The 23,783-nt window shown below is 40.7% G+C and overlaps 1 protein-coding gene across 3 annotated transcripts in view; it reads right to left on the bottom strand.

Moving 5' to 3' along the window:
* Positions 1–20: 20 nt before the first annotated feature.
* grid2 (glutamate receptor, ionotropic, delta 2) overlaps positions 21–23,783 on the bottom strand; it is a 508,497-nt gene continuing 484,734 nt past the window's right edge. The window contains exons 15-17 of one of the 3 annotated variants that reach the window (XM_040031719.1): positions 14,215–14,455; positions 6,249–6,520; positions 3,464–3,692 (exon numbers count right to left, since the gene is read on the bottom strand). In XM_040031719.1, the coding sequence (XP_039887653.1) occupies positions 3,587–3,692; positions 6,249–6,520; positions 14,215–14,455 (619 nt within the window). In that variant the 3' untranslated portion in view covers positions 3,464–3,586. Of the gene's footprint in view, positions 3,693–6,248; positions 6,521–6,912; positions 7,011–14,214; positions 14,456–23,783 lie in introns of all 3 variants that reach the window. The other 2 variants (XR_005695832.1, XM_040031718.1) reach the window with 2 other exon arrangements.

Genomic DNA, 23,783 nt, shown 5'->3' with positions numbered 1-23,783 from the left:
CTTTAGATGCTTCCTTTTTAAAAAAAAATATGTGAAGAGTTTTCCCGTGTGTTGGGAACCAGGAAGTGATATGTTTAGTGCAGTGTTTCTCAGTCTGTGGTGGGGTTTAGAGCCACTGCAGGTGGGACACAGCCAAGCACGTTAGAAAAAAGCAAAAGTGACACTATGTAGAATTGCTTTTTTCCTCAGAAATAAACAATAGTTTGCTGATGTTACTGTGCTAATGTTTACATCACAGAATTCATCTGGTTGTTTTTATATTGTAAAGAATTGATGAAATTCATGGGGCAGGGGGAACATGCCAAAATAAGTTTGAGCACAGCTGTTTAATGTAAGGAATGATAAATATCCTCTTCTTTAACTAATTATTCACAAACTGTTGTAGTTTTTCATGTTGAATTTTGAAGTGTGACTTTCCTTTGATGGTTGTCTACATTAGCAAAGACAACAAATACCATCCCACTGTAGAAAACCTGTTTATTAGACAAATTATACACAGAAAGCTTTGCCACTTGTAACAGAGGCCCCAGTTTGTTCGGTTTTTGAATAATATGCAACACATACAACAAAATAGGCCTATATTAAATACTGTACATCATAAATTTTTGAAAATTATCAAGTAAATCCTGTAGTTCTATGTATGAAATTAAAAATGTTAACAGATAGCAAAACAGCAAGTTTGTGCATGCTTTCTTTTTAGTGAACTTGCCACTTTTTGTTATTTAGCTAGCAAATAATAAAATGAACTCAGGATGACATGAGAAAATCAAACGGTTCGTGTGTGTTCATGTTTACCATGGGCAAGACAAGGGAAAAGCCAAATGCAGCAATGTGACTGCTCAAACTCAACACCAAAGCCCAATGTGATATACTCTTTTCTTTTTGTTAAACAAAAATAGCATTGACATGTAAAATATACATTTTTATAATGTCTCTTTCGTTTATACTAAATAAAAATTTTTAAATGTCTGTGTCCTATTTGTCATTCGATAGCCATACTGTAGCCTAATATAAGAAAAGAATGCCTAAGAACGCTTGCTTCAAAACACTGTGGCTTGACTGAATTCTCTACACACAACATTTTGCAGTTTTAGTTCTTTAAGATAACAAACTGAAAACTTGTTCTAAACAACTATCGTTATCAATTATTAATACAGCGTTAGTGAAAAAGGTTTGGTTCCGTTTTACCAACCCCGCCCACCCCCCACCCGTGACCCATAAAATATTCCTTTAATGCTCTCAGTGTACCATTCCCCACCCCAAAATGCACCTTAATGGTCTCATTTTAATTAATTGGCACTTAAAAAAACAAACAAACAAACAGACACACAAACAAAAAGTTATATAAACAGTACCCTTAACATGAAAAGTATGAAACAGAACCGCATTTTGGACTCGTCTCGCAAAAGGCAGCCATTGAGTTGTGATGGCCTTTGGATCTTCATAACTTTCCCATCACCCGCAGCACAACCACTGATCTGTTCTTCTTAAATAGTCCCAGTACACTGATATATTGGGTTTAACTGGAAGCTGGGAGGTTACAGCGAACTAGTTGTCACGTAAGGCCTGCACTGAAGATGCTGTTGCAATGGCTTCTCCTCAACACAAAATAAAACTCCATTTCACCACTTGAACCTGATAAGAAGTGATTCATGAACTTGATGACATTACAGAGTGATATTTTATCTTTTTTTAAACACCCGAGCCATGGTAGCACTAAAAGTAAGCAAAACAAAGAAAAAACAAAAATCAAACGTCTGAATGACTTAATGATGCAAAACCAGAGACTACAGCACTCATTTAGCAGTTTTTCAAAATTTGCTGAAAAATAAAAAAACAACATAGACAGCTTAGAACAATGTTAATTTTTTTCTTGTACTTCCTGACCAAAACACATTCCACGCATTAAAATCTATTTTTTTTCCAAAAACAAAATTCAATAAAAGACATATAATAAGCATAAGCTTTTTGAAGTCTTTCAGCTTGTCTTTTATGTTTTTTTTAAGTTTTTTTTTTAAGCTGCTTTTTACTATACCTCTTAGAGTCAGATTAGAGGATCTCACCTTGACTTGAAAAGCAGATAGCACAGTACAGGTGAGAAAAGAAAAGGTCAGATCTACATACAATCACTTACAGGTCTGTGGGCACTGGTACAGTGCAGTGGGATTGACAAAGAGTTTAATGTGCATCAGAATGGTGAAAACAGTTTCAAGCTGATGCACCAAAAAAAGAAAAAAAAAAATGGCAGAAGTAGTTTAAGATTGATGCACCAAACTGGCAATTTCTACAGTGTCATACTGTTGCACTGTCATGGCATTTCAACAGTTTCCAGATCGACGCACCAGGAAGGTGTCGCTATGTGTTCAGCCTTCTCTTTAGTCAGGCCACAGTGTGGACACCATCTTGGAGATGATTACACATTTAGAGCCCCAGGTATTGGTGAAACGCCACCAGAAAAGAGAAAACAGCGTGAAAAGGCAGAGTTAAACTGGCGAAGTGGAATCTTCCAATATTCATTGAGTTGGGGCCTTTTCAAAACACTACACGGGCTGTGTACTGTATGTATTCCGAGGGCCACTGACAAAAGTATATGTGTTTTATATACCTTCACAAAATAACAGCCCCATAATTGCTTAGTAGTAGAAGCCCCCTTGAAGTTGTTTCATGGCTAAAGAGATCACCAGTCATCCACAAATGACAGCCCTGGAGCTAACAAGAATATAAGAGTATTTCCTGGAGCTGAACTAGTATAAACTAAACCCTCCGAGACGGGAGTTTAGATAGTAATAGGAGTCAGGTTGTTTCATCAGATCCCGTAACATGAGGCAGATCCCATGTCATAAAACTGAAACAATAAAAAAAACAAGATTCCCTTTCACACACATCTCAAAAATAATCCCCCAATCACAAGAACAACAACAATAAAGCAAAGAGTCAAGCCCCCTCCCGCACCCTTTTCCCTCTTGCACCTCACCACCGTGGTTTGCACAAATGAGGAACACCCCAACAGACTTCCACCTCCTTTGACTTCCCCATGTATAAAATAGACACCCCTGGAAACACCCCAGCTGAAACTGAAAACAGAAAGATTCCTATGTACACAGATCTCCACCTTCTGACTTTCGAACTTAGCCACATCATATCTGTTCTACCACCTATGACTGACTAGAACCACCTCGCCTCCTCCTGCATATAACTCTTCTTCCTGAAACAACCTTAGCAACTCCTCATATGGAGGTGCCCCTGTCTGGATCATTGCCATAGCCAAAGTTGGGTCCTGGACCTGTGGGCTGGTAGGGAATGGAGGACATTGTTTTAATGGGGCTGCGGAAGAAGCCACCATTGGGGGCCCTCTGCCTGAAAGGGCCCACCCCACCAGTCCGGTGGTCCTGGAGGACACCCCCGCCACTGCCACCGCTACTGAAACCAGCAGAAAATCCAGCGGCGGCTTTGGCAGAGAGGCTACGGCTTAGGGTCTGGATCTGCTCAGGGATGAAGGTGGTGGTGGTGATGTGGGTGTTGCGGAAATCGCTGATCTGCTCAAGCGCCTGGCGGGCAGCAGGTAGCGCATCCATGTCAAGGGGTGTTAAATCGACGGAAGAGGTGGAGAACTGCTTGTGGGGGCTTTCGTCCTCGGTGCACAAGCTGTTAACCCGGCGGTGTAGGTGCTCCAGGTCGATCTCCTTATCGTCCTGTAGGTGGGGAGGGGCAGGGAAGGAGTAGAACGGAGAAGAGGTGATGGTAAATGGAAAGAGGGGAAAATGTTAATGGGAAGTGAGGGAAAATGGAAAGAAGACGTTTGAAAGGAAAGGCGAGAAGGGATGGGATAGAAGAAAGATCGAGGGACAATGTTTAAGAATGGGAGATGGAGATAAGGAGATATGGAGAAGGACAAGATAAGAGGGATGCAAATGGGAGGGATAAATTGAGGAAAGTTGGATAAAGGAAGAGAAGGAGGTAAAGGGAGTAAAGGAAAGGAGTGAGGGTAGTGCAAATACAGGAGTAAGGAAGAGAAGAAGAGAACAACAAAGGAAACAGAGTATGTGCAGAGAGGACATAGTATGGGGTGTATTTGTATTCAGCAAAAGGGATGTCATCCATCCAACCAGTATAAATGGTTATTAAAAATAATAGTGAAAGCAAGAGAAAGGTGTTAGACAAAGCAGATGGTGAAACGATGAGGGCGGGACAACAAGCAAACATGACACACGATTTCAAGTCGTTGTATTTGCAATAATTCAGCACAAAAATGTTTTGATGGCCACAGGGAAACATGGATTTGGCAGGAAGCGGGGAGAGCAAAAAGAGAGGAGGGGAAGGATGGAAGGGAAAGATAGAGAAGCACACTCTGAGCTGTGGTCAGGATATTGGAAGAGAGAAACATACACACACTTGTACAAGGTCTGTAAGGGAGTGCAGATAATCTGGAATACCAGCAGGAAACACACTGCAGTCATGCTGTGTGCTCTGTGATTCCAGGGTGTTAGGTCAATTATCAAGCAAGCATTACCATACATTATCTATTTAATCTTCAAATACAACTTATTCTATGCAAGACAGTTCAAATGTTGGACAGTACCTGACTTTGTCTTATGTATTTTACCTGGTTCATTATGGCCACTTTGATAAGGAAAATTCACATTGAGATTAACATCTCGTAAATTTGGTACCAGGCCATAATTTATTGCTGAAGTTCTTCTTTTTTAGGATTGCATCATTAACTTAAATCAAAAAATGTCTAACAATTAACAATCTTAACAATTCCACTTGAAACACAGCAAATACATTAACTTAAGCTTTAACTTAACTTACAGTATCAGTTAAATGAAACTTATAAAGAAATATGACTATATTCACATTTACTTATATAATAACTTATCCACATAGTCTAAAAAATGGTAACACTCAGTGAGAGGTGTTTCATGCTTTTACTGCATAGGGTAGGGTGGATAGTAGTGCAGGGGAGTTCAGTTTGCAATGAATGAGGTGAGCACATAGACGAGAGAGGGCTCAGGTGAGCAGAAGACAGTGCTGGAGAAGTTTCCACAACTTTTACGTTGTTCATTGTCCACAAACGTGCAAGTGTGCTTCTGTAGGTTTTTAGGTGGTGAGATGAGGTAAGGTTTTCTGTCTCAGAGGTAGGTGAGGTGGGGGGAACCACGTAACTTGGATGTCTCATTTTTGGTGTTTTAAATTCCAGGGTGGTATTATTTAGGTAAAGTCATACAGGGTTTTTGTGATGATAGGAGTCACATTAATACGAGTAAGGGGGATAGAGAGTTTTACTGACCGTGTCCTTTGGGTCTGGGGGATTCTGGAGGGGGTTCTGGCCCTACTGTATGTAGTTCACAGGACGAGGGGACCAGGAGTGATGCCCCATCTAAAGGAGGGACAGTGGGAGGAAGGAGAGGACGAGGGGGCGCTAACGTCTGTCGTGAAACTATCATACAAACACTAAAAGTTTGAGTTAGGGGACATCAACGGGGCAGTGTTGGTACAGAAAGAAATGAGGGGGAGTTGAAAGAGAAGAGTGAATCACAAATGGTCAGCCTGCTGTCTGTGAAAGGAGACTAATGGGTAACTGGGTGAACAAAAGGGACTGAATCAAGGAAAAATGGAAGGTTTCTTTCCTCTTTTTTTTAAGAAGATCCCAGAGCCGGATCTGACTACAAGATTATGTTATACTGTGAAGAGTGTAACATTTCCCAGCATCACAAGATCTACTATAACATTACATAAGATATAGCAACACTAAGTCACTTATTAAGAACTATAATGGCCTATAAGTAAAATAATTAATGTAAAACTCAAATTTTTCAGTCAAGGCCATATTTGAAGAACAATGTTTGGTTTAGACAGGGAATATTTTGTGGCTTCATTTGGGATATAAAATGTAGCAAAAGTCTCTGTGACCTAAAAATAAACACTTCGCTGACCTGACATACACATTTATCTTTAACTGTCTGGTGAAAGATGGTGCTTAATTTGCCTCAAAATAGAGCGACAGCACCCTCTCGTGGTATGAAGGCATGATTGCACAGTTCAGCTGGCACCATGCCAGATGTCAAAACTTTTTTTTTTCTTTAAAATGAGGTACTTCTGCATCCGGCATTTGCACCATTCTTCCTGATTTTCATTATATCTCTTAATAAATAATCATTCATATTGACATTTCAAAAACACATCGGGCTACAAGCATTAATAACCAATTATATATATATTTTTAAATCTTCTATTGTATATATAACCTTGGGGTTGGAGGTGAGGTGGTGAAGGTTGTCATTCTCATTTTGGGGGTGAGCTCGGAGGGGTTTGTGGGTTCGAAAGAGTGCTGGACAATCAGGGCGCAGGGAATGTCACAGCATGCTGGGGGCTGGTAATGGGTGGCTGTAGGGGCAGTGGTGTTGGCAGTGTTGGGGGTCTGGTTCTGGGTTTGACCACCCAGGGCAAGGGGGTGCTCGCTGGGGTTGTGAGAACAGGGATCGGCAGCTTGCCTGGCAGATGGGCCATCTGCCTGTGTCTGGTGTGAGTGTGTGATGTGCAAGCGTGTACGTGTGTAGGTTTGAGAGAAGAGAGAAAGAGAGCGGTGGAGTGAATCATACGCATGTATGTGTGTTTGTGTTCATGCAAGTTGAGTGAGAAGATTAAAACAAGAACCCCGCCAAGGAAGAAGCCAAATTGACGCACAGGCAGACGAACGGAAGACGGGCAGAGACGGAGAAGGGGATGAGTGACAGACAAGATCAGGCAGATGGGAGGACGGTAAGGTGGAGGAGAGAGAGAAGGAAATTGGAAAGACAGATGGGTGGGGGGTGAGTGAGAAGAAAGACATGGCAGTCAGTCAGCACACACAGTTAAGCAGGTCGCTCTGTGTTTTGTCCTCAGAGAGACATTCACACAGTCGTTATATACCTGGAAAGGGGAGATGTTTAAATGCCATTTTGTATTGCTCTCTCCCTCTCTCTCTTTCTCCCCCTCGCCCGCTACACCCCTCAACACAGAGTACTTATCTACAAAAACAAAGCAAAAAGGCAATATGAGAGCTTTGAGCCACAGTGACACAGATCATTGTGTAGAGGTAGAACAAGAAGAGTGGCAATTCCCATCCAAACCACCAAGAAAAAACAAAAAAGAGAGCGATAAGAAGTCACCTGTTTTGTGTGTATCAAAGAACCTGATACACAAGGAAGTGCCAGCTCCTCTCATGCTAAATCTACACAGTCAAAACCACAGATGTTACCATTATGGAAGAGTTCTGACAGTGATTGTGATGTGATTTCTGAAGTTCCTCTCAGATTTGAAGTTTTGAAGATTGAGTCCAATGACAGAACTCTTTCATACAAACCTCTGGTTGAACATATATATGTGTGTGTGTGTGTGTGTGTGTGTGTGTGTGTGTGTGTGTGTGTGTGTGTGTGTGTATAGGCAAAAAGGGGTAAAGCAGTACAGCCGCCCTGTTATGAATGAAATGGGCTTCAGACACTCATCTAGAAAGAGCTTGTCAAAAAAAGCATCAAGAGCAACTTCTAAAGTAATGTTAAGGGTTGATCAATTTTAGCCACCCTTATGACCATTAGCACATAATGAATTCAGAAATCATGCCTGTGCCTTAAGAATGAACATGAACATGAACTGCAGTCATAACTCATTTGAGAAGAGTGAATGACTGTAAAAAAAACCCCCCAAAGAACTGCAGGAAGGACTTGCAGGGAGACTGTTAATACACAGTCATACAAACTCCCCTTTATTTTCTGTACATAATATCCTTTTTAAGTGTGCTCAGGATGAAATTAATATCATTGGTTACTCACACGAGTCAGGCCTGTGGAAGTGTGTCTTTGTGTATTTGTGAGTGTATAAGCCCGATTTAAAACAAACAAACAAAAAAAAAAAACTCTTAAGCAAACTCTATGCACAGAAGCAGGCTCATAGATAACAATGTCAGCCATTCCACAACACAGAACACAACAGCAGCATGAACACCGACAGCTCACAGTCAACACAAGATACAGCGTATAGTATGAATGTGAAGGCATGTAAAGACATGTACAATATGTGATTATGCATGTTTTAATATTCATAAGAAACACAGAGACACAAACACAGATTAGTTGTATTAGTGTTTGAACAGTGAATTGCTGATTGTCAGGTATGCAGAAAGCTTGTATGGCTGTAGGTATGTGGCAAGTGAAGGCGCTGCGTTGGCCAAATGTTTGATGGATGAATGTAGTCATGATTTGTGCAAGTGATTACTTTTTATGAGTGGTTTGCATTCATCATAGGATGCTCATGTGGCCCGCTAAGAGCAAAACAACCCGATTCTTCATTGCTGCTGGTGAATGGACGTACACCCGGGCCAACGAAGCATGTTTAATACAAATTGTATACCTTGATTTTAATGGGTTTTTATGACATGGCATATCTTACGCAAAGTTTGAGCATTCGTCACTTTGAGGCAAGCCTGACATGATGGAAGAGGTGAGCTAAAACCGAGGCAGCAATGACGTGTATGCATGCACGCATGAGGGTGAACTCAAAAGGTGTATTTAGGTGTAAAGGAGGCCATGTTCATGTATCATGGGCGACAAATCTGGATTTGTCTTTGATGTTCTTTAATCAGACATGATTACATGTATAAGTGCACTTTTTAGTACAGAATCTGGAGATGTTTGTCTCCTTTGACAAACATCTGTGGGAGGAGCGACCTATCTGATCACCCCAGTGACATATTTACACTTAGAGTGTTTCTCAGTCATGTTTTATCTTTCTTCACTTGTAGAGGAAACCATTCAAACCACCGGGTGGCAGATATCAAAGTGAATTCTCTATAAAGATAGTCTATAAATTGTATGCTTACTGGACAGAGTAACTAACTGTGTTGGAGTAGGGCAGTGGAAAGAGTCCTCGTGCCAAGTCTGCACTCCCAATGTATCTTTCAGCTGCCAGTGCATCTTACTAAGCCAATTTTTCTGTGCCCACGCATAAAGAGTGGGTCACCAGGCTTTTCCTACTTTATGCGAAGCTTTCAAAAATGAACAAAGAGCCACACGCTCTTGACCCGTTGTAATGATTTCAAGTGGTTTCAACATTCACTCTGACAGTAAGACAGAGACCATCAAGTTCTTTATTTAAACTGTTAGAAAGTAAAGCATGGAGTTAATTACAAGCTTTATGGCTTGATTCACTTTATTAATTTAACTTTTGGAAGCTGACTTTGAACGCACTAGGCTTACTCCACTGGCCATGACTAAGGCCAAATTGCATGCAGATGCAGAGATTTCCCAAGTCGATAAATTGCAACATATGCAATTTATCTAATTAGCTGCTTTGAAGTTGACTTAAATTTGTCTTCCTTCCTCCACTGAGTCAGGACATGCTGCAGTGGTCCCAGCTTGACACTCTCCTGTTCTGTTCTCAGCAACCGTCTTTGCAGCTGGCTGCCCGTTTGAAAACACTCTGCACAGATGGTGATTTGAGATCAGAGTGTGGCATTTGCACAGTTTTTGCAAGACACGAAATACCATTTCGGCCAAATAAAAATGTCCAACGAGGCGAATTCTATTTTAAACTTACCTTTATAGACAAATATACATTTTTCTTCATGTTCGACTATGAAAGCTCTAATGTTCAAAGCTGCGGTGAAACATAATTATCTGATAGTCATATATGGATGCACATAGTTCACACGTAGGGCCAGTAACTCCTCAATGAATTTCATGTTTGGTGAAAAGTGATGGTAGAAGCTGCGCGGAGAGTGAAAATAGAGAGCTTGAAAGACAAGTTCACATCCTGCCTACATTTCCCCCTCCACGTCTATCATTGAGTGAGCTGACCACGCTTGTTAGATTGTTGGTTTCAGAGAGGCTGCGAATGGGAAATGTGTAGGTGTCGAAGGTTTCAGATGCTGTTCGATGATCCGGCAGGCATTGCATTTGAAGCATACTGACTCCTTTATGTTCAGCGGTTGCTCTGGGCAAACCTTGAGCTATACAACAGCAATCAATAGGTCAATGCTGTGACAGGGTGAAGGATGAATGTCAGGGGTCAGCCATCAAAAACAATCACGGCTGACTGAGCCAACTTCATTTCAACACGGAGCCGGTGAATGGACTATTTTAACGATGCTCTATTAGTCTGGTCTTAACTTTGATATCCCATCTGTTTGCTCCCACTGCTTTACGAGGGCTTTGTTTTGATTCACACTCAAATAATATCTGACTCCCTCATCTACATAACTATCGGTTCTCACTGACATATATCCATTATGGTTATATAACAGCCATATTAAAGGGGAAGTGTCTTAACATGTTAAATATACGATCACCAGATCCAGCTGCCACCCATGACATGCATCCAACTAAATTGATAATAATAGTGAGTTCTCTGTGACTACCTGAGTCCTTGATATGTAAAACCTTTATTCTCCACAAAGAGAATCAAATCCCTGCTGTCCTTCCTGTCGTCATTGACGCGATTCCACTCCCGTGTTCAATCTGGGGCTGATTCCACTGGCTGCTCTTAGTGGTTAATGAAGATAGCAGGGGGGTTGGGGGTGGGTGTGTGTGTTTGTTTGTGTTTCAGCTGAGCCACACTGGGCTTAACATGACTTTGGGTCAACTCAAGGTTTGGTGTCTTTGTGTCTGCTCAGTGGCAGACATGACTACTGGTCTGAATGACAGATTAAAGCTGCTAACTGAGCCGGGAATTAGAGGTAGGGGGTACACTGTGTGTGAGTGTGTATTTTAAAAAAAAAGAGAGAGAGAGCTAGAAAAAAGCTGACTGATAATAAACAATGAAACATTGGCATCTTGACTAACTGCCAATGTTGCATATGTTGCCATCCGACGCATGTTGTGGAAGAAGAGCTTACAATTAATAACTGTTTTTTTTTCTTATTAGCTACAATGCTTAGGCAGGAACTCAACTAAGAAATATACCATCTCTGCCTCACTTACATCTAGAATGATCTCTACATGAGTGCTAGCATGCTGGGTAAACATCTAATACATTTAACTTGATTTACCAAAGCAATTAGATGGCAGAAAATGAAATTACAGCCTCAGTATAGAAGAAACTAAATAACAGTCAAGCAGAGAGGACTGCAGTCAACATGTTGCTCTATTTTCACCGCAGCTTGTAGTCAGCTTAATGACACATTATACCAGATGCATGGAAAACTTCCCATATGACCTTATAGCTCGCTCTTACATATTCAGAAAAGAGCACAAAGCCCTTCATAACATTAGCAAATCAAGCCTTAAATTGATTAAGTCTTTAAAGAGGAAAGAATCAACACTGAGACCAAATGTAACTGTGCAATTACATTGATCAGTGGACAAGGAGCCTGAAGGATGTGTAATAAACACAACTAAACATTTGTTCCCGTTGAGCCGTTGCAGGTGGTGTATTGGAGTGAAGTGAACAAAAGTGCTATAAGTCCAACTTTCAGGTTTTGTGCCAAACAGTCTCGTGCACATTAGCCGATGAGGCGCATTGTTCGAGCAACAAAACACCCCTCTGCTCTCCTCTAGTGTAATTCTGCCCTTCATGTTACAGGACATCACCATTTAAGTTACTAAATTACCAAAACTAGAGAGAATTTAGATATTGTAGCGATGCAGTAATTTTCTGATGACATATCAATGTTCTCCCATTTAATCACTTAATGATTTATAGAGTTTTCAAGCTAAAACTTTCAACTAATTGACTTTCCAGATGAGTAGTGTTATTGGTGTTTTATCATGAAAAGTAACCTGAACAGTCTCTAAATCATCCTGACTGTACAGTCACAGTTTCCACTCCCCCTCTATTTGTCATTTTTTCCAAATTATTCTTAGCGGAATTTTAAATTAGCGTGACACCAGTGATTAAGGAGACGGGACAGGCTTCTTTTACTTGTTTCTCGTCTTCAGAGTCACGCAGATAACAAATCAGTAGCCGAAGACATTTTTTTTCTGCAGCCCAAACATCAGTAACACATTATGTTAGACATTTCAAAACATCTCTCATCTGACTGCCAGTAAGATGTTTTTATGATGTTCTGGTTAAGAATCAATTTAGCATGAGTTTTTTTTTAAACCATTACATACGGGTTAACCTTAACATGTCTTCATTAGACAGCCTCCTGAGAAAGGGGGAAAAAAGCAGCTGTTTGAAGCTGAGGTAATTTACCTGATGGGAAAAACATTTTCAGCTAAAAATTAATCTGTGCTGCTTCATGTCTCACTCTAATTTGCTGCAGATGCAAAAATAATAAACTTTTCAACAAAAGTGAAAATATTATTTCACACATAGTTACATTTCTCTCAGTTCATCAATGGCATGTTTTGCATATATATATATACTTATTAACAATTTCTCCTTCTGTTCTGGCAAACTGAGTTCGTGGATAAATCAGCACAGTGGTTGCAGCAATAGCTATCGCGTCTTTAAAGCAGATGAACCTGATGAGTCTGTGTCAGGGCAAATTGTTGGATGCCACCAAATGTGAAAAGTAAAATGCTACCATTTGGGCTTTTCTTTGAAGATATCACCAGTTTTATTAATGAGGGAGCAAACAAAGCTACCATGTCACACATACCGCAGGGTTCCTACCAGAAGAAGATGTTACCAGAGTCATTTTGATTGCCTCAAATGATATTCCTGCTGAGGTGATCAACCGCACACAGCCTGATTGGATATTTCACAGGGTGCTGCTGCTAATTTACAAGGTGGAGTGTTGCCACTGTTTAGTACGCTGGTATAAATATCCATGTTTAATACTGTGAGTCAATGCTCTTTGGTCTGCAGCTTTCCAACAGGCCCTCTGGCTGTTTCTGTATTCTGCTTTTAACAGTGCCAGTGTCCTCTTTTTTTCTCTCACAAAATATTAACTTAAAAATAAGTGGTTGATCATCCTGTTGACACTGATGCATTTGTGCCACTTTTATTTAGCTAACGCGATCAAAAGACCATTAATTAAGCATTAAAATGAGGTGAGATTTCACAGGACAGCAGCTGTGGGAAACTAAATCCATTATAGGGCAAATATTCTCTAATTCTGAAAGAGTATAAAAAGAGTAATGACAACAGTTTATTAATACCCTGAGTCCGAACTGGGGTTGTATGTTGTGTATCAAATCCTGTAGAGGCTTTTGTGATGACAGAGTTAACCAGGCGTTGGTGCACGTGTGTTGGGCTTGCGATTTAACTGTCAAGATATTCATCTACTTGGACGTGTCACCCAGATCGTTGTCAGTTATTAATATTTGATTTTATTTGACATCACTATAAATTGGGAGTATACCGTAATGATGATTAAGTAGGACTAACACATGAGTGAAAAATTAACACTCACTTCAATTAACCTAAGTTTAATTTGCTGCTTAATTCAGTTTACACTGACATTCAATTTGCTTTTGGAAGACAATGTCTCTGGTTAATAATTTCGATAATTTGATGGTTACTTTAATCACAAAAACAATTGGAATTTAAAACATGACAGCATGTTTTATAAGCTAATAGTCTGTGTGTTCAGATGGTGATTGTGCGTAAAAGTAAAATGAATTGTTTTTTTCCCTCCACTGAGCTTCTGAAATCGTTGAAGTCGTGATTTACCTTTTTTGTTTTCTACCATTGTAGAGCTTTATATTCACAAGACTAAGCAAAAGATCAATGCCAGTTATATTACTGGAGAGCTAATAAAGGACTTCCAAAATTCTTTTTGACAGATTATGCAAAAGCATAGCAAATAATGCAGTTACAATGTGTGCCATAGAAAGTGTATTGCTGACACTGCTTATGTGCAAATTCACTTTAGGGGAAGTAACGTTGTGAACGAGGGTGATTTTCAGCAGTTTTGGGGGCTGTTAGAGTTCACGCCTCCTTCATTATGAAGTCTCTGCTCATATGTTTGGTGCTCCTGCATCCCAAACTGGAGGAATTTGTTGATAACTTTAATTACATAATTATTTAAAGTCTAAACTTTTTGTTATATCCTTCTCCCCTTTCTTTAGCTTGACCTGTAAGTAAACCCATCCCCCATTCCATCAAAGTCTCTCTACTCTCACTTTACACTTTTTTCCCTGTCTTGATCCATCCATTCCCTTTGTTCAACCTATTACATATTTATGCTTTTCCCTTTTCACGGGATGAAAAGAGCTAGAATCTATTGTAGGTCCTGTACCTCCTTCTATATCATTGCTCCTCCTTTCAGTCACTCATCCATCACCCTACCTCCTTGGAGGGGACCCTGGATCCCTTCCTTCGTGACCACCAGCTTTCCACCATGGCAATGAGACAGGAAAGCACCACGCCAGCAGCCAGGACGCAGAAAACGCCAGCAAAGCTGTGGATATCAAGGGCACTGCCACGCTGTCGTGTCTGGACTGAACTGTAGAGGTCACAGGGGCTGTCCTTGGGCCACCACTTGAGTTTTAGTATATCCATGTCACCGTTCTGCTGGAGTTCCAAGATTCTAGGATATAGGCAAGGAAGGCAGGCATGTTAGTCATAAAATTATCCATCCATACTTTAAATAAGTACTTCAAAATCTCTGTTTAGGTATATTCAAATTTCTGGCAAATGGAAAATGTCAACACACACAAAGTTCATGTAAAAAAAAGAAAAGGAAATGTTCAGCAAGCCAGCAGCTACACAGAATTAGACTAATTAAGTAACTGATGGTATCTGAGCGACTTTTTAATGATTAAAGAGTGCAATCAAACACACAGCATGTTTGCATGTCACACAACCTGACGACACTGCAGCGTTTCCTGCAGCTGCTGTAACTCCTCTCTTCCATTTGAGGGCAGTGTTTGCCAGCTGAAATTCGCCCTGATCCCTGACAACCATATTGGGCTGTCAAACTCATTATGGCTAACATTAATATGTTTTGCAGCACAGCGAGAGTACACTGCCACAATGTCATTATGCAGCCTAGCTTTAGTCTCACGATTGATGGCTTCAGAGAGGATACAGCTCAGAGGTTGATGGGGTCCCTCTGTTAGCCTTCAGCTTATTATTTAACTGGGTCGTTCATTTCAGTTTGGAGGAGAGCTGCAGACACACAAGCGTATAGATATTTAACAGGTAATCTGGCGAGGAGTAGAGAGGGGCACAGAAAACGAGAAAGAGAGGAGTTTGGGAATATGCATATCCAGTACCTTACAGACACATACACACTAACACAGAAAACAAATAGATTCATCAAAGACAAACTAAGCCTCCACACTGACTGGCACCAGGATTGTGGATGCACAACCAGGCGTGCACAAAGGTCGCACATTTGACTGCCACGCATGTTCAAACTGATTCGGGATTCATACATGTGCACATCAAGACAGATGCTTGCAATTATCTGCAGAACTTCCTGAGGGCAAACGCCTTTCTTGCAATTTCAATGGTCGCACAAACGTCAGTGCCCATCTCTCCTCTTCGTTTTTTTCATCACACAAAACGGACAGAAATCAATCAAGAAATGCAAATGAGCACCGCAGTTAGTTTACATAATTAATTTCATTCACAATACCTAAAAAAAACCAAAAACCCAAACAACATAGATCATTTAGATGTAAATCAGGTAAACATGCACGGCACGTCGCGTTATAGCAACGCCACTCTCATTTAGGGATGTTTTCTATGCTGGTGGGAATGCGTGGCACTGTACAGTTGCAATGGCAGCTATGACTGAAATTGATGGGGTGAAAAAAAAGGAAGGAAGAGAAATGAAGAGGAGAGGAAGAAAATAAGACAACAACAAACTAATTTGAACAGCAAATCCACCGACAGTCACTCGAATGAGAGATCATGTCCATCAACTGTCGACTTGATTGTGGAATTGTTCGGCTCAAATCAGTGCAGATTAGTGCCATGATTAGATAAGACTTTGATAGTAATGATGCGGATTAGTCACTCAAATCGAACCGATCTGCATTGATAGCCATTATAGTAAACAGACACTACTGGCCTAGTCACGTCCTGGTTGTAAAACTCTCTCATCACATATCAACCGTGCATTTGTTTTCTTCTTGGTAACACAGCCTGCTCTGCTTCTTTTCCTTTCAAACATGTTATTAAACTACTTTTAGACTATGATATTGTATAACACAGGACTCCCAAATTGCTTCATGCTTGACCACTCCCTGCCCCCTTCTGAGTTAGACTCCTGATTGCTGAAGGAGCAATATCCCCAAAACACTTCACTGTTGCATGCAGGGCGCACTGCTGAACTGCAAGTTAGCATGCCTAAGATTAGGTTGTTGAACCGAGCCCTTGTTTTGATTATTTTATTATTATTTTTTGTTTATTACACACATGGTCACACAGGAAAGAGATGCAGCAGATGCCAACTTTAAACAGGATCAGAACATCAGGACAGAAAAGCAAATATACAACAGAAAAAAGGCGACCTGAGTAAACACAAAATGTGAGTTTTAGATTATAATAATTACATCTATCGATGCCAAACGGCAAGTGTGAAAAACCAATTGGTCCTTGAAAGTAATAACTAGTTCAATCAGACAGTTTACTTGAAATGATTCATTTCTGCATGAGAACATAGTTGCAGGTTAGTGACAACGTCACTGCCAGGAAACATGGAGGACATACAAATTGGTGGCTGATGAGAAATTATTTCCAAGTGCCTACAGGCAGATTCTGTGGTGGAGAAGGGGTTGAAAGAGCCGACAGAGGCATTGTCTAGTCAGAGGGATGGATGGGAATACACACAGCCTAAAGAAAATGCTAAATTGGGAGTATATGTTTGGTATATTACATAAACAGAGTGAGGCACGTTACGTGGTTGTGATGCAGCACAGCTCGACTTGTCTTGCCTGAACTGACTTGCAGGCTTTGTTCCATTTGTGGCACCTTTAACAGCAACAACTGCAGTTGAATACTGTCGGACATTGTTGGTGGGTTTGGGGCCCACTCTTCTCACAGTTCTGCAGCACAGGTTTGTGAAAATGAAAGGCTCTTTTGAGGTTACACCACAGCATTTCGCTGGGGTTCAATTCTAGACCTTAAGCCACCCCCAAGCGTTAATTTTATTCCCAACTCAGTCAGAGGTGGACTTGCTCTCATGCTTGTGATCATTGTCTTGCTGCATAACTGATTTGCGCTTGAGCTTTAACTCGCCCACTGATGATCTGATGTTATCCTTGAGGATTTTCTGCCAGAGAGCCAAATTCATGTTTCCCTCAATTATGGAGAGTTGCCCTGGCCCTGAAGCAGTTACTCCTACCTCTGTGTATGTCTGTAAGTATAATGCGCTTTTTATTTGTATAAAATTCTGTGTAGTCTGTGGTGTACAGCATATGTAGCAGGGGCTCCTGTCTTCTAAGTACTTCACCTCAGAAAATTCTCCCAAAACATATCAGACAAGCCTTCATTTTTTTCTGGGATTGAAGTGGTGTTCAATTCACCACTCTGTCATTTTGCCCAGTGTCTGTTGGATAGTGGAAACATGAACACTGAGATTTACTGAGGTGAGAGAGGCCTGTGCTTGCTTGGATGTTTTCCTTGTATCTTTTTAGACTTCCTGGATGAGGCACCGCGGCGCTTTTGGAGGAAGGTTGGCCACTTCTCAGAAGGCTAACTATTGCTCCAAGTTTTCTCAGCTTTTGAATAATCTCTCACACTGTGCACCATTGGAGTCCAAAAGTCTCAGACATATTTTTGAAAGCATTCCAGAAGATGTGTTTCAGACATCTTCTTCCCTGTGTCTGGTGGATTTTTATTTGTTTTTTGTTTATTTGGTGTTGGTGTGCTACAGGTGGGACCATTTAGCATACACCATGCTTCTGAAAATTGTCTAATTAACTAATGAAGAGGGCTGGTAGTAATCAGGCCTGGATTTGTCCAGTTGAGCAGCAACCAGTTATCAATGCAGTGCCCAATTAATTTTCTTTTGGGAAAAAAAAAGTGAGTGAAAGTAACATTTCTGCTTCAAATTTAAAACTTGTATTTTGTACTTACCAGGTTGGGTATGTTTAGGCTAGATGTAGTTGGAGTCATATAGGAGAAGACAGAGAAAAAGAATAAGAGGAGGCTACTTCTGGATTCTCCATTGGGTCGTCACAGCAGGTAGCTCTGCATGTTTGTCATATTTTACACTGGATGCCCTTCTGGATGCAACCACAAAGGGGATTATAGGGGTTATATATTGATGTATATTTAATGACAAATGGAGTGAGATTGTGCACTTTTAACTGTAGCTATAGGTATAATAAGTCAGCCAGTTATTCAACAACATATCACTCCTAAATATTTGTTGTTGTGGTTTCAGATATGGATTCACTTTTGTTCCATGAAGATGAGGGTTTTACTGCGAAAAGCTTTTTGTGTGCGCTGGAACTTGACAGTTATCCTTCAATGCCACAACGAGTCAGGACTCTTTCACTGTGATATTTTTTATTTAATGGACAGATTATCTGAGGCAAAGCCATTTGGGCAGTTAAACATTGTTTTATGAATGAGAACCTTATGAAAGTGTCAAGACCTACATCATATTTTTGGAAAATTTGACAGCGGTATGCTGTCACTCATATTACGCCCATTGCTTTTAAAGTTTTATTGATTGTGGGAAGGACATACAGTCATGTGAAAAAAGAAAGCTTTCACAGGACTCAATGCAGTCCTACACCCTTACTGCTTCTATAGCAATTAAGAGGAAAGCAGCCAGGTGCTGATAATGAAACAAACTTAATTAATTGGACATCAGGAAGTGTGACCACCTCTGTAAAAGCAGAAGTTTTGGAGGTTTGCTTGTCTGGAGCATTCAGGTGTGTGTTAACACAATGCCACAACCTTCCTAACAAACTGACCCCAAGGTCATCCTGTGAAATGCACAGAGAAATTGTAAGAAACACAAAAGCAACTCTATAGGTCTCAGTTAGCATGTTAAATGGTAAAGTTCATGACAGTACAATTAGAAAAAGTCTGAATAAGTATGACATGTAAGGGAAACCAGGAAAAAGCCCATTTTCTCTAAAAAGAAATAACTTGCAATGTTGCATCTGAAGAAACCACAAGACTTCAGGAACACAGTGGTGATAATGTGAGCTTGTTTTGCAGCCACAGGACCTGGACACCTTTTAGTCACTGAGTTCTGCAGCACAGGTTTCTGCAGCACCAAAGGATTCTCGGGTCAAATGTGAGGCCATCTGTCTAAAGCAACAGAAGAGCAATCTCAAGCACAGCAGCAGATCTACAACAGAATGGCTGAAAAAGAAAGCGCCGAGGTCCAGACCACAACTCTATTGAAATGCTGTGGCAGGACCTTAAGAGAGCTGTGCATAAATGAATACCTGCAGTGTTATAAAGATGAGTGGGCCAGAATTCCTCCACGGCAATGTGAGAAACTGATAAAGTCACACAAAAAATTTCAAGTTATTGCTTCTAGAGGTGTTTGAACAAGCTATTGAATCATGGGGTGTACTTAGTTTTTTCACAGGACTGCAGGGGGTCATGTGAAAAGTTTCTTTTTCACATTAATCCCACACTGTGATCTTACTCGGGGGGGGGGGGGGGGGGGGGGTAAATCTGGTGCTACCAAAAAAAGAAATGTATCAAATGTGTCCTAGCAGTCCTGGGCAATTTCGTAATATAGACAATAATACTGAGATAAGAGTTTAAAGTGACACCCAGTGAAGATATTTATATTCATCCACTTCCTCAATCTCCTTTTAATGAATATTTTAAAAATGTCAAACGTCTCTCCTTTAAAGACAAGCACATTAACACTCTTGAGGTTCAATGCCAAGCAGTTGTTCTGTTTTCAAAATTTAAACAACATCTTTACCATTTTGTTCTCAGCTGTTGAAAGCATCGCAGCTTATAAAAGTTAAAACAAAGCGTTTTTCCCAAGAGAAACATCGCGCCTTTCATACTGTACTGACCCTTTTTATCTGCCACTCCGACAACAGATGCTTTACACACACAGAGGCGCACAAACAAGCACGCGCGCTGACAGACGGCTTCAGAGAAAGACGAATTACACACCAGGCTAATGAGATGGAATAAGAGAGATCCCACCTATCAAAGAAGGCAGGCCGTGTTTTGTCAAAATATTTCATCATTTCTCGCTTGAAAATCAGCCATCTTCTAAAGATTTCTTGTCTGAGTTCATATTGTTTCATGTCTGTTGAGAGGAGAGGCACGCTTTCTGTTTAGAGTTGCTGCTTCTTATCTCTGCTCATGAGCTGACTGTTCTTATGTGTCAAAAATGTCATGTGATGCGAGTCGCAATAAGCAGCGGCGCTGCCATGTTTCATCTACTTTAACACCTGTAAACACAGTGAATATGACAGTAAATGTTACATAAGGTGTTTTGTTGTTGACATTTGAGGGAAATTAATAACCTTGTTATCAGCGAAAAAGGACATTGAACAGTGACTGACGTCACCTCGGTATTAATACCAACACGAAAACTCAGGTGAGCTTAAATACAAGCTCTGTCAAATGCCTCTCAGCTGAGTTAAATATGATTTTCAGATATCAATACAATGACTCACCAAATTACAACCTCTTTTCCCTCGAGAAGGATGCCAAACAAAACAATAAATAATAACTTAAGAGCTTTCTCCCCACACCAGGAGTAAAGGAATATTAGGGCTACACCACACGTATCTCTGAGTCTCTGAAGGAGGACAGAGGCAGAACAGAGTTAAGATTCAGGACACAGTGCTTTCTCCCGTCCCTTTATTACGACCCTGTCTTCCGCGGAGCTCATCATCTATCATTCTGCACTAATTGGCCTATCAGAGTTATGCAAAGGCTGCTTCCCCGATAGGCCCTTGAATCAAACCCTAACACTGACATTCACTCGCAAGAACATGCACACACACACACATATTGGCCACATTTACATTTAGCTTACATTTATCTCATTGAGGTTAATTATCCTGGACAAATGCACACAGGCACACACGCACAGTCGCTGAATCGCAGAATACTTGCAGAAAAGGTAAGAATTTACGAACAAGCTGATAATATTTTGCGATGCTTGCTGCCTTTTTTTTTGTTATCCAATCTTGTCTGAGTTATGCAACTCAAACTATGAAAAACATCTTTACTCGTCAAACTCCAGGACCCTTTAAATGCTGACGGTAAACTAACATTTTAATTTGTAAATAGAATATTGTCAATATAGCTCTTGTTCTGATGATGTGTCAGCGCCTTCAGAATCTGTGAGTTCGGAATGACAAACTCACAGATACTTAATAACTCGTATGCTTACTTTTCACCACACAGCTCCAAACTGCTGTGGTCACATTTAGACGCAAAGCAAGGCATACTTATGTGTGAGAAAGTGGGCATGGCGATGTTCATTTTTAAGCAAACAGAAGCAGTTACCACTGTTCTTCATTCATCTCCATCCCGTTCCTGACCGGGAATATGAAAGGCCACTGTGACTGCCTGACAAAAAAATGGGTTCAGTCAAAGGGCTCCCGCAGTACACCATCTGTTTCACGCTCTAATTTAACCGTCTCACCAAAGAAACATATCTTCCTTAAAAATAAATAAATAAAAAGGAATTTGCCAGTGTGAGCAAAATATACATCAACTCAGTTGGAAGTGTGGCCTATTCACAAAGTTGCTTTGAAACAATAATAAACTAAAGGGATCTGTGAGCAGTTAATTAAAGTATTAAACTGTGTGTGTCACAGCATGCACATCCTCATGAAATACCTGCTGTATCACACCGAGTCTGATGGGAGATCATAATAAAGCTCAGTTGCCCCCTCATTTCTTTTAGCATAATATACCAGTGTGTATTTGTTTTCATCCCCCCCCCCCTTTCCTCCAAGGTCTGTTGCATTCCCCCCCTCCCCCCCCCAGGGGTTCATCACTCACCACACTGCAGCCAGAGGTATCAGGAAATAGATCACTTTAATAACCCAGAATAGCATCTACTATACATCATTTAAATCTGAGGACATAGAGTACCGTTATTAGTGTCAGGTCTAGCAGTATATAATGGTGGGGCTTCCATATTAATGTCAACTACATGTTAGCATCCAATTAAATGCTTCACTGTCAGGTAAAATATATGGCATATATTGTACGCCATAAGTTCTGGATGTGTAGATATATACACATATATTTTCTTTCCTAGTAACAGTGTATATTTACACATGGTATGTGTTTATGGGGCGTCTCTGAGTGTATCTGCGAAACAGCTGGTGTGCTGTAAGTGCGCATTAACACCGTGTGTGTAATGAGTTATCACCTTGCTTTAAGATCGTTGACTTTGACTGGGGAGATCTATAATGGCTTTAACACTCCCACTGGTTGTTAAAGCAAATGAGCAAGGGTTTGCTCCATGTGATGGGGGCAACTGTTTGCTTCTATGTGTGTGTGTGTGTGTGTGGGTACAAGTATGTGCGCGCTCTGTCGCTGGCTCCCTGTTCTCTCTGCAGTGGCCATTACTGTGTGTGGACTAGGTGTTGCCATGGCAACTCTATGGCAGCAGCCTTGATGCTGGGATGATCACACATTATTAGTTGACTCAAACTGAAAAAAAGAAGGAACACCATAGTGATTTGGATAAAGGACCAAGGGGCAGAAGACAAGAATAAAGAAAAGGGGGGCGAAAAGAAAAATGTTTAAGTTGAGAAAAGCCTGAGAATTCTGTCAAACGACAACACACAATCAAGGCAGAAATATAACGAGATCACACACAAGAAGAGAGCTAGAGTGTGGAACAGTACCAGAAGAAAAGCGTTCAGCAACACGTTTAATGTGGGCACATACTTAAAAAGAAGGAGAGAAAGACAGCCACAAAGGGCACAGGCATTTGCAAATCTTCTTTTTGTTACGAAGAAACACTCCTGGGCGGTTTTGTGATTCTGTCTTTGTGAGGATAAATCTGAACTTTTTATTCTGATTACAAGTTTGGTGGGTAATATAACGGTTACAGTTTGAGGATGCATTTTATTAATGTCTGCCTTCTCAGGTGTAGATGTGCAGACCCAGATTTTAGCGTCACGCTGCAAATGCAAAAATACCTCTGATGGGAGTGGAAAACTTCTGCTAACAGTAATGATCAGCTTCATACCGAGAGCACTGCAAATTAGCGGGTCATGAACAAGCAGGCTGGGCGAGGGGTGTATTAAGACGCAAACAAAACTAACACGGTGGAAAAGCAGGTTTTACATACGGGCTATTCTCTGATAACAGTGTGGCAGTTCAGTTCGGTGAGAGGCAGCTGAAGGAGAATCAATATGTTTTTTTTTATATAAGGGCAAGCACCTGTGTTAGAAATAGCAAAGGACTGTATGTGTTGCTGAAGACTGAGACTCATGTGGAGCACAGAATTCATCCAGAGGAGGGCTGTGTTATATATTATAAGCTATTACAACATGTAACCCTGAAGTAAAAGAGAGAATTAAACAGAAAAAATTAAATAAAAATAAAACATGAAGGTCTCTCTGTGCGACTGCCTGCAAAATAAAGAGTACTGGGATTCTCCCCCACTCTCCGACGTTACATGTTGAGCTCAGTTAAACATCTGTCCCATCAAAATACCAGGACTACTTTTCATGACTGGGCTCCAAACATCCAGGGTGACGACTCAGTGAAGAGTTACAGGGCAGAGCCAAAGTTTTGGCACTGTGCTCTAAGCTCTGAACCATCCAGCCATGCCAATTATACACTGACAACATTTCTCCCTCTCATTCCAAATAAAAGAAAACTTCTACCTGTAGCTATCAAAACTATTCCAGATGCAAAATGTGACAGGATTTTTTTCTGGCATTTGCTCAGCACAATTTACAGTAAATTCCATGTTTCTGTGATTTATT

The sequence above is a fragment of the Simochromis diagramma genome, unplaced genomic scaffold (assembly GCF_900408965.1).
Source record: "Simochromis diagramma unplaced genomic scaffold, fSimDia1.1 OVJJ01000284.1, whole genome shotgun sequence".
NCBI lineage: Eukaryota > Metazoa > Chordata > Actinopteri > Cichliformes > Cichlidae > Simochromis > Simochromis diagramma.
Note: the sequence above shows the minus strand (reverse complement) of the source record. Positions and strands in the feature narration are given on the sequence as shown.